At 45.0% G+C, this 16058-nt stretch overlaps 1 protein-coding gene across 1 annotated transcript in view; it reads right to left on the bottom strand.

Annotated features, from left to right (window-relative positions):
* ARNT2 (aryl hydrocarbon receptor nuclear translocator 2) overlaps nt 1-14653 on the bottom strand; it is a 99626-nt gene extending 84973 nt beyond the window's left edge. Inside the window, exons 1-4 of the mRNA XM_055002599.1 lie at nt 14544-14653; nt 10071-10118; nt 3956-4169; nt 3076-3289 (exon numbers count right to left, since the gene is read on the bottom strand). Of these exons, the coding sequence (XP_054858574.1) occupies nt 3076-3289; nt 3956-4169; nt 10071-10118; nt 14544-14653 (586 nt within the window). The remainder of the gene's footprint in view (nt 1-3075; nt 3290-3955; nt 4170-10070; nt 10119-14543) is intronic.
* Between the last annotated feature and the right edge of the window lie 1405 nt (nt 14654-16058).

The following is a 16058-nucleotide window of genomic DNA, read 5'->3' as shown; positions in this document are numbered from 1 at the left end:
GCCTAAAATGGCAAAAAGGGGCTGAAAATGTCCGAAAAGGGGCCCAAAATGGTCAAGATCGCTGCTGAATGGGAGAGTGCTCCACCATCCATCAGAGGTCCGTTCTGGGCCGTTTCAGCCACAATCCAGGCTGAAACTGGCCCAAAATGGCTGAGAGTCAGGTGGGTGGGGCCACTTGACATGTGACCTCTTTGGGGAACTCCTCGAAATGAGCCCTGGGGGTCCTCAACCTTGTTGAATCCGCAAGGACTTCTCGCATTTAAAGAACATATAACAGACACCATAACAAAATGGCTGCCTTGCTGTATGAATCCAATCACAAAGTGTTGGGAGATTCCAAGCCAAGCGTCCTCCTATGAAGGTGGCATCAAATGAGTGCTCTGCAGACATAAAGACGATGCTTCCTGAGCTCTTCTGAATCACCTCCTAATCCAGTGTAGCAGAAGAAAGACACAAAGGGCTCTTTACTTTGAAAGAAGAGATACTCTGGAGAAGAAACAGTTGAGAACTAGGAAATATACACTGCTGGGTGCCACGGTAAGCATCATCATGTGCTTTTCAGAATAAAAAGATTGCCCCGTGTGATCTTGTGCAACACTGCCTCAGTTTAAATGCACTGACTAGAACAGGCTGAAGTAACTTTGCCCAGGATTCCCATATTAGTCCTCACCTTATGGAATAGCCTGTCTGAGGAGGTAAGGAAAGCTCCCACTCTCCTGGCTTTCCGCAAACTATGCAAAACCTGAATTATTCAGGAGGACTTTCTACCCAGATTATAGGGCTGTGTCATAAGAAATAGTTCAGAGAGATGCCTTGGTAGGGACAGGGACTATAGACTATGCTACTGGGCACTGTCTGCTGATGTAGTCACATGCCTACTTGGGAGTTTCCACATTGCCAAACATGCCATGTAAATCAGTTACACTTTGATTCAGAAAGATTTCATCTCTGTGCTCGCCTTTATGCTTGTTTTTCAAATTTTCTGCGACCATACCCTATTGTATCTCTTTCACTGAGTGCCTTAACTGTTGTTCATTTTTGTACTTTGCTCAATGACTGTCCTACCTGTGGATTATATTGTATTTCACTTGCACTGTGTAATCCGCCTTGGGTCTCAGTGAGAAAGGCGGACTATAAACAAACAAATGGATAAATAAAATAAATAAATAATAACCCTGAAGTAACAGCACGGGAAAGGGTTCCACAGCCTGTGACAGGCAGCACAGCAGTCCCTGCCAAACCAAACCTCAGATAACAAAAATTCCCACAGGAAGGTTTCACCCGCTGATCTTAAGCAGAACAGATGATGCCACATTCAAACAATAGAAACGTTAGACGGGATGGAGCTCGGCAAGAGGCTTTCCCCAGTGGAAGTGCCACAGTTAAGGAACATCGATCCAGAAGAGTTAGCTGGGCTAGTCTGTAGTTGCAAAACAGCAGAGTCCAGTAGCACCTTTAAGACTAACCAACTCTGTTGTAGCGTACGCTTTCGAGAACCACAGCTCTCTTCGTCAGATGCATCTGACAAAAAGAGCTGTGGTTCTTGAAAGCTTATGCTACAATAAAATTGGTTAGTCTTAAAGGTGCTACTGAACTCTTTACTACTTAAGGAACAGGCATTCTAAAGAGACTTCCTTTTTTATCATTAAGGTGACAGGTTGTCACACACACACCCCTTCATTTTAAGCTTATGACATCAGATAATTGCAAGGGAAACAATCTCCCTCTCTCAGCTCATACCCATTCACTTGGATGCACAAATGTGCATATGGTTCCATTAAAAGGAATGAGGAAGGAGAGGGAAATCCTGCAACTGGGAGAGCTCCACATGTGCATTAGAGCCCTCCCAGCTCCACATGTGCATTAAACCCTCAACATTTGCAAAGGCAGCCTAACCAAAACGAAGGGCACGACGGTATCTGAAGCACCACAGAAAAATCAATGGTGCTGTCAGCGGAGCACTTTTAACCCTTGTAGAAGAGGCCTCGGGCTGCGTGCATATCCAAAACGATTTACAAGGCTGCAGGAAGTGCATCGGAACAGGCCGTGCTAAGCATGCGGCGAGGGAAAGAACAGCAGGGCACGCTATGGAAGGGCCACATGCAATTCTGAATTGCCAAGAATTTGATCTTTTGAAGGCCTGCTTTTTAAAAAAGATGTTTTCAATAACTGTTTACAAAATAAGGGGGAGAAAAAGCAGAATAAATTTGGGGTCACTGTCATAAGGAAAAGGAAGTTAAATCCATCAACAAAATATTAAGCTCGTAAAGCAGAGAGCCAGACAGCAGGCCAAAAAAGAAAAAGAAAGAGAACCCAACCCTGGAAATCCAGAAGCAGAGCCAAGTTCCAGGGTACACAGGAGCCAAAATAAAGTTGAGACAGTGGTGAAAATACAAAGCATAATGATAATAAACTATCTACATCAGCACTGCCCAACTGGTAAGAAAAAGTCAGCTTGTCTGTCTGTTGACCTCTATTTCCACTAACCACAGTTGAAAAGACAGAGTTTATCTCATTCATATTATTACTCTGGTTGCAAAATGGATTTGCTCAGTGACCCTTTCTTCTGAGTAAACATGTTTTAAAAAGAGGCTGCTGCTGGCATCACTTGTGGAAGCCCCCCAAAGCCATTTAGACCAATGCAGTGATCAGAAACCACATGTTCGAAACTCACCTCAGTCATAATCCTACTGGGCAATTTTAAAACAAGTCTTTTTTCTCTCATCCCAGATCCATTCACCCCACCCCAACACCCGCAATATGAGATTAATAATGTTAGTTTTCCATTCACCAGGTCCGCAAGACAACTGAACAATAAGAGCGAGAAATAAACATGACCACTGACAACCAAACTGCTGCAAAGCGACAACAGATTTTAAGTGGGGAAAGAATTCCTAGTCATCCCAACACACCCTTCAGCTGAAGCTAAGCAATGAGAGTGTGAAGCAAACCACTCTTGGGAGAGAATTCCATAATCTAGGTGCCACTACTAAAAAGGCCCCGTCTCTTGAACCACAAGCCGAATTTGCAATCAAGCTGAATTCACAGAGGCACACTTCAAGAAATGAAGCTGACCTGTCATAGAGTTCTCCGACGTACAGAGCTGCTCCCTCAGTTTCTCTACGTCATCAGGATGAACCTGCTCGTAGAGGGTGCTGCCAAACCACTCCGACTGGGGCTGGTTTAGGACCGGAGTGACCGAATCAGACACGTAGATCACTCTGCCCGTTTCAGCGGCGACTACAAAAAGGAACCCGTCCGCCGCTTCAAGGATAAGGTGCTTCAGCTCCTGGCCAAGAGAACAAAACAAAATGAATTCAGAGAAGCAAAACATTAAGCACCTTCAAAGCATCACCAATTGCAATGTACGCCCTCGTTCTTAAGACCTATCACAGTTAGAACCAGGATCCTTCTCTGCTGCACCCTGTGGTCAGGCTGGTTGAAAGGCAGGGGGAATGGGGGGACAAAATTCCAAAAGGAGAAAAGGGAATCTTTTGTCTGCGGGGGGGGGGGGGGCTTGTTTGTTCTCGAAAGCCCTAACCATAGCATCCTCCCAAATGTCAGGAAGGCTACACCTCCTCAGACAGCTCAATGGTTCCCCCGATCTCAAGGGACTATGAAAACAATGTCAAGGCTTTGCCAACAGTCATCGTTCACCGTCTTTCACAGCTGCTTAACCCTGGATCTTGTGCATGTGAGGAACTGCTCTGCAAAGAGCTGCACGTATTTGCAGACCCCATCAAAGCTTGCAACCATTTCACACCTCCCTTGCTCTTCATCCTAAACATGACAAATCCATCACTCACCCAAGTCCACTTGTTTAGGGAATCATGTTTGGCTATGATGTCTTGAGTTTTCACCTTGTTGCCACCATGCAACCTGCGATGACTTCAGAAGACCCACAGCAGCAAGGAGCCCCTGAAGTGGAGACCCCCATCTTTTAGGAGCCAGCTACCTGCTCAGTAAGGAACGAAGGTTTGTATGCCCCGTCTGTCGACTTGTTCCCCGTGCCCCTCATAGACTTCATGTGCGAGACGGCCATGCGGAGGATGGTCAGTTTGTCCGGCTTCCGTGCCAAGGCGCTGCAGGTGGGCACCATGTCGGACAGCTCGGTGATGTACTGGGTCATCTTGTTCCGCCTGCGTCTCTCAATCTCACTGTGGTTCTCCCTGAAGGTACAAAAGAAAGGCACAAACCCAGAGAGAGAGAGAGAGAAAAACAAGAATGCATCAGGAAAAGATGTGGCGATGGAAATCTTTACAGCAATCCAGGAGTGCTAAAAGGGGTTCAGTCACACAGCTTGAGTTACCAAGAAACAGAGCCCAGGACAGCTTGGTTCACAATGGCTCGTGCTAAATTCCACAGGATTAACAGCGCAATTCTATGCCCACTAAAATCAACGGGTGCAACTTTGTTTAGGACTGTACCCTATGTGAGCAAGCTGCTCACTGAATAAGGAACAATACCGGTATATCTCTCCCCTGCATTAAAAAATTGAGTTGGGATAGTTTTAGTCTGAAGTTCACGGAGTCCCTGTGTGTGTGTTCTTAACTGTCTTCCACATTACCGAACCGGTGCCATTCACTCATATGTTGCCTTTAAAAATACTTTGCATTAATTGTGGCACTTATCAGGAGATGTTGACGCACACACAAAAATTAAAGCACCCTCCATCTCTGCTTTGCAGCTGGAAGGAAAAAAAAAAACCTCTGCTCCAGTCACTTCTTGCTGGCACAAGGAATCAACCTGTCCACACCCCCAAAGGCCTCCTTATGACTTTTCAACCAAGGAAGCACTACGCTCGTTTCTGTGCACCTGCAGGATCTTCCCTTTGAACTAAAATTTAAAAGTTGGCTCTTTATAGGTAGGGTAGCTCCACACAATCACTCAAGCAAACGTGAGGCTCAGCACTTGGATGATGAAATACTGAATGCTTCTGCAAACCCTGATTCAAAGACAGCACCGCAGGGTTCCGAGGCTGAATGCAAAGCTTTGGAACAAGCTAGGATTTCAGTCTGGTTCTCCCCAAATTAGTAGAACAGAAAGTGAAATTATTCCCTTAGAGGAGGCATTAATCCATTAAGAGGAGTACAGTGTGAATGCCATTTTATCTCTGCAGAAAGCTACACTATACTCAAAGCTGTGGGTAGACTCCAGACTATAAAAGTGTTGGGTCCAAAAAGAGTGCCACGGAATGATCATAAGTAGTCACCTTTCTGAAGCTAAACAGGGCTGTTCAGTGCCTGCAAATCTGATTATTTATCCTAATGGTGGGAGTAAGAGGAAAACAGCTGTGCAAAGCACCGAAGTGCACCCCACCTCCTGGCCCTGACCCTGAAATTGTTATTCAGCCACCTCTCTTGTTTGGAAGGTTTCAGCAGGGATTACCCTCCGGCACTTCCAAGCTTATCTTGAGAAGGACTAGCAGTTTGCTTTGTTAGTTTACATACAAGCAGAGATCTTCTCTGATGACCACAGTCTGTTCTGTTTCTGCAATCTCATGGACTCTCAGCACACACCCAGCCCAGCCTATGTTGCTATTTATGCCAGAATCTTGGGATCTGTGAAAGCCACCCCCAGCTGCTAAAAGCACATAAGGACCACATCAATGAGCCACAGGTGTCTATGATAAATCAATCACCAGCTCTTGATCACTCAAAGAGGCGGTTATCTGTCCACTACTTTAAAAACTGTCATGGCCAAGTACTGCCCAGTCTCTAATTTGCCCTTTCTGGGCAAAGCGATTGAGATAGCAGTAGCAGACCAATTCCAGGTCTTCTTGGATAACTCATCTGCTCTGGACCTTTTCCAGTCTGGCTTCGGGCCAGGCTATGGGATGGAGACAGCCCTGATAGCTTGTTAATTACCTCCCTCTGAATGTAGATAATGGCCATGCCTCTCTGTTGATCCTTCTGAATTTATCTACACCCTTTGATGCAGTGCCCATGCCATCCTGTTGAGGCATTTGGAGGCAGAGGTAGGTTTGGGGGACTGGTCCAAATCATTCACAGTTGTGGGGTTGGTTTTCATCAATATGCTGCCAACACCCAGCTCTCCTTAACCAAATCTCCCAGTGATGTGATAGAGGTCCAGATTCACTGCCTGTCTGCTGTGAGGGAACAAACTGAGACTAAATCCTGGAAAGAAAGAGGTAATTCTGGTTGGGAAGGTGGAGATCTTGAAGGATGCTTTGCTCCCCACTTTCAGCGGGGTTCAGCTGACCCTTGCTGGCTTGGTTAAGAGTGTAGGGGTTAAACTGCTGCTGAAGAAGCAAATGAATGCATCTCAAAAAATACTTTTTTCCAATTCAGTCTAGCCTGGAAGATAGTCCCCTATTTTGACTCGACTAATATGGATGCACCCCATGGTGACATAGAGACTTGGCTACTGTAATGCACTCTATGTAGGTCTCTCCTTGAAGTCAACAGGGAGACTTCAGTTAGTACAGAATGCTGCAGTTTGGCTGTTATCAGGAGCTAGAAGAAGCATTCATATTCTATTCTACATTCACTCCACTGGTTGCCCATCAGTTACTGGATTCAATATAAGGTACTGGCTATCACATACAAAGCCTTCAACCTTTGTATCTGCAGGGCCGCCTCTTTCTCTAGGCTCCTGTACAACAGGTTTGCACATCTGATCAGGGCCTTCTGGAGGTGCCTACTTGCAAATGGGCAGGATCAACAACTGCCCGTACACAAGCATTCTCTGTTGTGGCCCCCACCTTATGGAACAGCCTGCCTGATGAAGTCAGAAAGGGTCCCCCACTTCTGTAAAGTATGCATAACTGAATTATTCAGGAGGGCATTTTTACACAGGTAGTAAGGCTATGTTATAATGCAATGGTTTAGAAATATACTTTAAAGAGGGGAATGGGAATGTGGACTATACCACTTTGCATAGCATATATTATCTGCTCCAGTATGTACTATCCTACTGTTTAATTCCTTTGTTGTTTAATTTATGCTTATACTTATGTTAATACTTATGCTTATGTTAATACTTATGCTTTGTTTCAGCTTTGTCTCAGATTTCTGCAATTCTAATTTTATTCAATTGCTTATTGGATATCACGTACTGACTTACACTGTGTAATCTGTCTTGAGTCTCAGCGAGCAAGGCAGGCTACAAATAATTTAAACAAAGACAAACATTTACTTCATTTATACCCCATCTTTCTCCTCGATAGGAAAACAAAGCGGCTTATATCACTCTCCCCATTCTCCTCCCATCAATTTTATCCTCACAACAAACCTGCAAGGTAGATCCAGGCTGACAAGAGTGTGACTGGCCCAAGGGCACTCAGCCAGGTTGCACGGCAAAGCAGGGATTTGAACCTAGATCTCTCAGATCCTAGACTGATATTCTAACCACTACACCAAGCTGGCTCTCTTATTTATTATCTAACTTACTCGCAAATGGATTGGGCTGCAAGTCCTTTGGAAGAGAGGGGCTGTGACCCCTAATTTTTCTTAACGGATAATGCTGAAGCACTTCTGACATTTTGTTCCAAGATCTCACATGAAGGGCGAGGAGGGGAAATCGGTAACCAGAAAAAAGAAAAATGGGTAGTAACCTTATTTTCTGATATTAAAATGTAAGAGGTATGTATCCTGAGCCCTTGAAAAACAGTGCAAGGGCAGAAGAGAAGAGGAAGTCAAAGCAGGCAATTTTGAAGTTTGTTTCTAACATTGCTTTGTAGAAACGGCATTCATGCTTTACATACAAAGGGCAACACAGATGACAGTTACTGAACCCCCAGGTATTTCTGACCGTGTGAATGGCTTAACACCCATGGTGAGCTATGCCACACACTTTATCTGCGGAAATATGACCACTTACGTATGTTCAGCATGCTCAGGCATTCAGTGGCACCTCAAGGGCAGAGAAATCTGCCAAAGCGAGGACGGATTCAGACACCGCATGGTGGCTCTCTTGCAGAGGGCGAGACGACTTTAGGATGATTCAACAAACAGCCGTTAAGATTTTCCTCAAGGGGCCGAGAAAACCACAGGCCTCTAGAGAGAACTGCTGGCCCACTTCCTAAGCCGTCCATAAATGGGGTCCTTTCAACACAGTACGACCCACAGGGGACTTGTGACAACTGACAAATCGGTAGCTCTGACAGGCAGGACACAGAACAGGTGGTACTTTGTCAATATACAGCCACAACCACGGTTGTTAGCATATAACCATAACACAACCACAGTCTCAGAACGCACACCGCTGTTATCTGGACTGAGGCCACTGCGCACACAACGCTGCCCATCTTAAGCAACCTGCTCCAAAATCACTCTTTCAAGCTTAACTAGGCAAAATGCATTCACTGGCCGGCATTTCCCCTAAAACAGGCCATCAAGGGCTCCAGGAGTAAACAGGCCCAGTTTTCATTCTATGGAGAAGGTGCCAACTTTTAGCTCTCTTTTCTCCAGTCCATCCTTTTGGGGGGGATCAGTCACATTTTCAACACTCCTTTCTAGAAACAAACTCGCTGTCTAAGCTAAGGAGCAAAGACTGAAACTTTGGGCTCTAGTTTAGGGTACGATTATCCCTCACTGTTCTCTCAACGCCTACCTTGCATATTTTTCCTTATCACCAGAGATTTGATCATCATCATACCTGCAGAAGATAAAAGATAGAAAAGGACACACAAAAGTAAATAGGAGAAAAAAGGACTCACAAATGTAAATACGAATGTTATTGGGAACTAGGAAGGTGACAATCTAGTCAGAGGCCAGTATAACAACAACAACAACAACATTCAATTTATATACTGCCCTTCAGGATGACTTAACACCCACTCAGAGCAGTTTACAAAGTATGTCATTATTAGCCCCACAACTAGAGATGGGCACAAACTGAAATACAAACCAAAGTTCGGCACAAACCAGCCGGTTCATGGTTTGCAAACCAGCGGTTCGTCAGAGCCCATTTCTGACAAACCGCCATGAACTTCAGGCTGGTTTGTTTGGTTCGTTTTCTGGTTCGTCATTGCAGACAGCCTGGTGCCAATCAATCAGTTTCCTAGGCAACAGGAGATGGACTTCCTGCAGATCTTCTGCTGACCTGGAAGTGACCTTCTGTTGACCCAGAAGTGACAGTTTGCTGACCCAGATGTGACATTTTCACGAACCAAATGAACCAGTTCGCGACCTCGGGCCGGTTCGTGAAAGTTCATGGTTCGTGGTTCTGAAATGCAACGAACTACGAACTGCACGTTTTATTTTTTTTTCTGGTTCATGCCCATCTCTACCCACAACAAAAAACCTTGTGAGGTGGGAGGGGCTGAGAGAGCTCCTAGAAGCTGTGACTAATCCAAAGTCATCCAGCTGACTACAAGTGGAGGAGTAGAGAATCAAACCCAGTTCTCCAGATTAGAGTCCCACACTCTTAACCACTACACCAAACTGGTATAACCTTGTATATGCACATACAGAACTCTCTGCAATCTCAGAGTGTGTGTAGGTTCCATTTTAAGATGCTTGTCGTTGTACATGAACGACTAACGTATCAAATTTAAGTGCAAGATGTACAGATTTGTAAAAAAAAAAAAAAAGTTTAAAAGTCCAGAATCTTTTCGTATGCTGAAAACAGTGCTGCTTTACTTTAAAAATGCATCAGATTTTGCCACAAAGCCACAATAATGCTCAATAGCACAAAAATACCTCAGCCTAGCAATCGGCCGTTCTCATCAACACCGACGACATGTCAAACTGACAAGAATATCAACTGACAGCAGACTGCCCGGAAAACCGCTCATAATTCTCTGTGGCCGCAGTTATTCCATTCATTTTAAGAGGAACTGCTGACCGAGGCAGCAGGAGGACAGTGCAATAAAAACCACAGCAATGAAAGCTCGCTGGGTCTGACACATTCTAGGAGGCAACTAGTCATTCTGGTTCCCTTCCTACACCAGCCCAAATGCCCTGCAGGGCTATGCCTTGGCAATGCAGGGAATAAGTCCTCAGCCAGACTGGTTGGAGAGTTCCATATTCAGGGGCAGGGGGACACACATGGACAAAGTTGAGCCATTTCATGCAAAATAATGTATTCTTAAAAAATTGACTCACCTTGAAAATTTGCTGGGCCCTTCGCCGTCTTCATCGTCAAAGTCCATCCTGGAGGGAAGAAAGGGTTAATATTTTCTGAATGAGTCACCAAGGTTTAAACAGGCTTCCTATCTGCTTTTCCTTCCTGCTAACGCTGCTCTCTTTCCTTATGAAGAGCCATACCCAAACCATGCGTTCTCCAAGAAGTAATTGGAAAGGAGGTACCATTGTCTTGTTTTAGAAAGCAGGGCAGGAGGCTGCTTTGAATTTCCCTGTGTTTCTTTGGCTCAGTCTCCCAGCAGCCCCTATAAAAAGAAGCAGGAAGACACTGTTGGCTCACGCTTAGAACTTCTTGCCTCTACTCTGATCCCGCTTCTTTGGCCTGTTCTACCCTTGGCCCTTCCTGAACTTCCCCTGGCCTGTTTGTCCTCTGTTTTCTTCTTGATCCAGCCAGGCCACACATATTCCACTTGCTCCTCGCTTGTGGTCTGGTTCTCTCTCCTTTCCCTGGATGTACAATAAATTGTTCGTTCCAGATGGGTAGACGCAGGGCTTTTTTTCAGGGGGAACGCGGGGGAACGGAGTTCCGGAACCTCTTGAAAATGGTCACATGGCTGGTGGCCCCGCCCCCTGATCGCCAGACAGAGGGGAGTTGAGATTGCCCTCCGCGCCGCTCGGCGGCGTGGAGGGCAATCTAAACTCCCCTCTGTCTGGAGATCAGGGGGCGGGGCCACCAGCCATGTGACCATTTTCTCCAAGGGCAACCCACTGAGTTCCACCACCTCTTTTCCCAGAAAAAAAGCCCTGGGTAGATGGTAATCTATCGTAGCACATTTTTTTTAAAAAAAGGAGTGCAGCGTCACCTTAAACACTGACCAAATCCATTCCTGCCTAAGCTTTTGTAAGCTTAGGCGGTAATGAAACTTATACTTCACTTATACTGAAGTATAAGTTCATCAGGCCAATTTATAAGCACAACAATAGAAACTGGCGGGATGGATTTATAATTCTATTACTTCTAACCAAGTGAGCTCTCGTTCATGGAAGCTTAGGCTAGAATAAATTTTTACAGTCTTTAAGGTGCCGCTGAAGTCTTGTGTTATTTTACCAAAATACTGAAGAATTCAAATCAAAATTTGTATTTCCAAATAACTTCCTTTGCTCATTTCCTCTGGATTTTAAAGATTTAAAAGAATATTCATGGGCCTCTCCCCAAGAATGCTATCCATTTTCCTGCGATTGCAATGCATCTCTGCAATATGTAGTCTTTCATTTCTAATTGCCAGGTACAGGGAATCACATATGTATATATATAGAAATCAGAACCCACCAAGCAAATTCATTGTGGCAGGAAGAATTTAAACCAGGAATTTGCAAGGTCACAGCACTCTTAAGCACTAAGTTATACCAGTTCTCCATTAACTTGACTTACAACACGCTTATTTGATATGGACTGCATCCACAGATGGTGTTTTTATAACGTACATACTTGGAAAAATCTTGATCAAATTCTGGGCTGGTTCTGAACCGCTTACATTCTTGGTATGCGAATAATCTTGCAGTTCCCTACAGGTGGAGAAACAGTGACCTCCAGTGGCCAGTTTGGCTAACCACCCCCAGAGTCACTGAATGAAACAGTGCTGGACTAGATGGACCACGGTTCTGATCCAGCAAAGCTCTTCTTATGCACATTGGTCATTCTCATTTTTTCCCTTCTGCAAGCAGAGTGTCTATTTTCTATGGCTACACATGGCACAGACTGGTGCCCCACATTCCTTCCTTCACGTCACTGAGCTTTGCTCCTTCATACTTTGGAGCCTGGGTTGTCAATCTTTAGCAGGATACCATACTGTGAATGCAAAACAATTCCCTGCTCGTCCAACCCCTGTCAGATAAGATTCTTCAGCCAGCGAGAATAAATTGCATGCAGAAGATGCTTCCAAGAAGACAAATGATCTCATCGCAGAGAATAACATTCTTTTGTCTTCATTTAAAAATTTCCACTCTACAGGGTGACATTTGCACTTTAGAAAAAAAGGAAGAAACCTCATTTGGTTGCAATTATTATCTCTTGGGGAAGGCCAGAGAGAAAGGCAATGATATTTATTCAACCCTGACTGCAAAGTCGCCTGCTGTCTTAAATATCGCATTAAAAAAAAAATTAAAACCCTTTGCATTTTAAAGATTTACATTAAGGTAAGTCTAACACAAGGACAAAGAGGAAACCTTACAAAGATCTGCATGGTTGTTTTAATTTTAATATGATATTTTAATGTGCTCTAGCCAAAATTTGTTTTTCAGACCAGAGCAAAAGCTTCCCTATCTTAGTCTATACATTCCACAGAATCAAGATTTTCTGGGGACCGTGCATTTTAATGCTCCTATTATTTGTTTTCCTTCATTTATACCCTGCCTTTCTTCCCAATGGGGACCCAAAGTGGCTTATATCATTCTTCTCTCTTCTATTCTATCCTAACAACAACCGCTCTCAAGATTAGGCTGAGAGCTTGTTATTGGTCCAAGGTCACCCACCAAGCTTACATGGCAGAATGGAGATTCTAATCTAGATCTCCCAGATCCCTGTCTGACACTAACCACTGCATCACACAACACATGTTACAAGCAAGCAAGAAAAAAACACTAGCATGCCACTGGGAAAGCTAGAGTGCACCCTTTTTTTTAATATGAAGGAAGCTTTTTTCCGTTGGAGAGCATGTAAACATACAATTGTCCACCTGCCACCTAAAAATGGTAAATGCAGCAAATTAGCAGGTTAACCAAGTCGCATCTCTGGCCTGCTAGCTTCTTCTGTGCAAGGAATGCCCCCTTGTGTGGCTGGTGGTGGGGAACCACTCCTTGATAATGAAATGTGCAATCTGCCACCTGCAGTCCAAGTGGTAAAAGTCAAGGAAAAGGCTGCCACTCCGTTCTGCTCAGTCCAGGAACTGGCCTGGGATTCTGCTACTGGAGGATGATGGGTGGAATGACTCTGTGTATTCCCTTTTCACACAACCGCCAGTTCCACTGGAAGGCAACGTCTTTGAAGGCTGAATCACAATGAATCCGGTCTGGCAAATCAGATGCTCCTCTGCCAGTGGTCCCGCGTTATACAGTGCAGAAAGATCAAGTGTCCCCCCCCCAAAACAGAACACAATCCAAACAATACCTTTTTTTCAGGATCAACAAATGACAATGGACAGTGTGCATGCAATATGTTTGAATTCGGAGGTGCTGCATTCCGTGTGTTTTAACAGCATCTCGTTTCTGCCCCTCATTAGGAGACACCTCCATTTCTCCAACAGTCAAAGCGATATTTAACAACAACTGTGCTGCATTATAAAAAAATTCATTATTATTTTTATCCCGCCCTTCTTCCAAGGAGCTCTGAGAGGTGGACATGGTTCTCCTCTTTTCCATTTCATCCTCACAACAACCCTGTATGGTAGGTTAGACTAGGAGAGAATGAGCAAGGATTTGAACACAATCTTAGTTCAGTCCTCCCATACTGCCTCATACTGTATCAGACCCTTGGTCCATCAAGGTCAGTATCATCTACTCTGATGGGCAGTGGCTCTCCAGGGTCTTGGTTAGAGGCCTTTTCTCCTCCTCTACTGCCTGGTACTTTTAATTAGAGATGCCGGGGATTGAACCCAGGACCTTTTGCGAGCAAAGCAGAGGGGCTTCCACTGAACCACAGCCTCTCACGCAGATATAACCTACTGACTTCAGTTCAGTTTAGTTCAGTTAGACTTTCGTTCAGTGTTCAGATCATTTTATCAGCTGCCATTAGGACACACTAGCTGTCAAGTTGTTCCTCAGTGAGAGAGAGGGTAAATCTAGGCAGTGATTCTGCTCTGGAAAATGAAGACAGCGGTGCTGAGAATGTGATCCTAAGACACTGAAGTGTCTATTTGTTAAGAAAGCTTCTAGTCCTCGTGAATGCAGATAGTTGCCTGGTGAATTTTTATCCCCATGTTGAGATGGGAGGCTGAGCTATAGCAAGAGTGGCTTGCCTGAGGCCACCCAATAAACTTGTAGGAGAGATGAGATATGAACAGGAAGCGTCCCAGTTAGTTGCTCCGTCTGTTGGCCGCTACATTGGGCCTTTTATACAGCTCCTTCCCCGAATAAACGGGGGATCCCCCTGTTCAGCCTGCTCTGCTTACCACAGGGTGGAAACGTGCAAACCTGAAGCTCAATTCCCAAGGAGGAAACAAGTCTATGGAGTCAGCTTATTGGACATTCTAATTCATCACAACCTGCTCTATTTCAACCTGATGCTATTTATCATCTCTACCAGCAGCTCTCAGGCAGAAATTTTCCTAGTTCTCCTGGACGTGGTGCTTGAATTGGAGATGCTGTCGTCTAGCCCAGAGGCAAAGCAAGTTTTCTGCAGGTAAGCTTTCCTCTTTGACACAACTGTCCTGCCACCTCAGAGTTAGTTCGGGGGGGAAAAGCATCCCCGCTCATTTCAAACACATGAAATGTTCTTACCCTGAGCGCCTCTTTCCTCCTCTGGCGGGCATGGATCCTGCCATCCTCACCTGGCCTGCTGCCATGGGGGCCACCGGCAATGTCACCGATCCAGGAATGTCCGATGCCATCTCTGCAACACAGAACAAAAGTGCAGCACCAACTCCAGTGAGCAAGGCATTCAGCTAGGACAGCAAACTCAAAAATGTCTGGGGAACCACTGCCCCCCTCCAGCCAACAACTGACAACCCTCATTTTTCACTGGAAAAAAATTACCTATTTTTATGGGGTGTGAGAGGCTAACTCCCAAGGCACCCCTCATCATCCAGTCCAACGTGCCAGATGGCCACAGTCTGCCTGCCAAAATCCCTTCGCAGCTGCCTCTGCTGCCCCCCCCCAGTCAGAAGCCGCTCCTAGATTCTCCCCCAAATGCCAGTCCCCCATGTTGCTGTTTGGCTCCCCACACCCCTCAGACCTCACAATTTCCTAGGAAAAATATCCTCATCAACCAAGTATTATTCACCACGGGCTATTTCACCAGCCATTCCACACATATCTACCTCTTCCTGTCTTGGGATAGACTCAAGAGACAGCAGTCCTCCAGGGCCAGGCCTGGGCAGTGGCAGGATGGGAGGCCCTGTGTCCGCCATCTTGATTTATTTACTTACTTACTTACTCCCTGCTTTTCTCCCCAATGAGGAACCAAAGAGGCTTACATCATTCTCCTCTCCTCCATTTACCCTCACAACATCCCTGTGAGGTAGGTTAGGCTGGGACAGTATGGCTGGCCTAAGGGCACCCAGTGAGCTTCCATGGCAGTGTGGAGATTTGAATTTGGTTGTCCCAGATCCTAGTCTGGCACTCTAATCACTACACCATATCGGCTGTTAGGGTTTTAAGTGTTAACTAGCAAAACAAAACATACATATCTCACAGGCTGTCAAGTCATTCATATAACCAGTGTTACCCAAACAAACAACATAAACATGGAAACAGTTACCAGACTTCTACCCTTTTCTGACATAATGAAACCAACTTTTTCAAGAAACACAGCATAATGTTTGACAGAACAACACACGCCCATGTAAATAAGAAAAATGAACAAATTGAACTAAATTAATTACACACAGCTTGAGCAGAATGATGAGAGAAAAATAGGATTATCCGTGAAACAAACAAATTGATAAGAAGGGGAGTTTCAGGTGCCACATTCCAGTCTTCTCCGCCCCAGGGCACTGTGTTCTGCCCTCTGCACTTGCTCTGCTAAGTTAAAGAGACTGGAGGAAGAACGCTAGGCCTCAGCTCAGCTTTCTGGCTCGGAATACTCCGTTAAGGTACTTCCAATCCAGACACAGAAAGCTGGAATTTGTCATATCTTTCTGTGAACTGAGAAAGAATTCAAGACGCAGTGATAACTAGAAAAGTCTGAAAATTGGATTTTTTAAAAAAAAACAGCAATAGTTAAAATGATCACAACTACAAAGTTTACCTCAAAACACACTAAAGATGAGCATTTCAGTAAAGAGCAAACCAAAT

The sequence above is a fragment of the Eublepharis macularius genome, chromosome 18, assembly GCF_028583425.1.
Source record: "Eublepharis macularius isolate TG4126 chromosome 18, MPM_Emac_v1.0, whole genome shotgun sequence".
Taxonomy (NCBI): Eukaryota; Metazoa; Chordata; class Lepidosauria; order Squamata; family Eublepharidae; genus Eublepharis; species Eublepharis macularius.
This window is presented reverse-complemented; position numbering and strand designations above follow the sequence as displayed.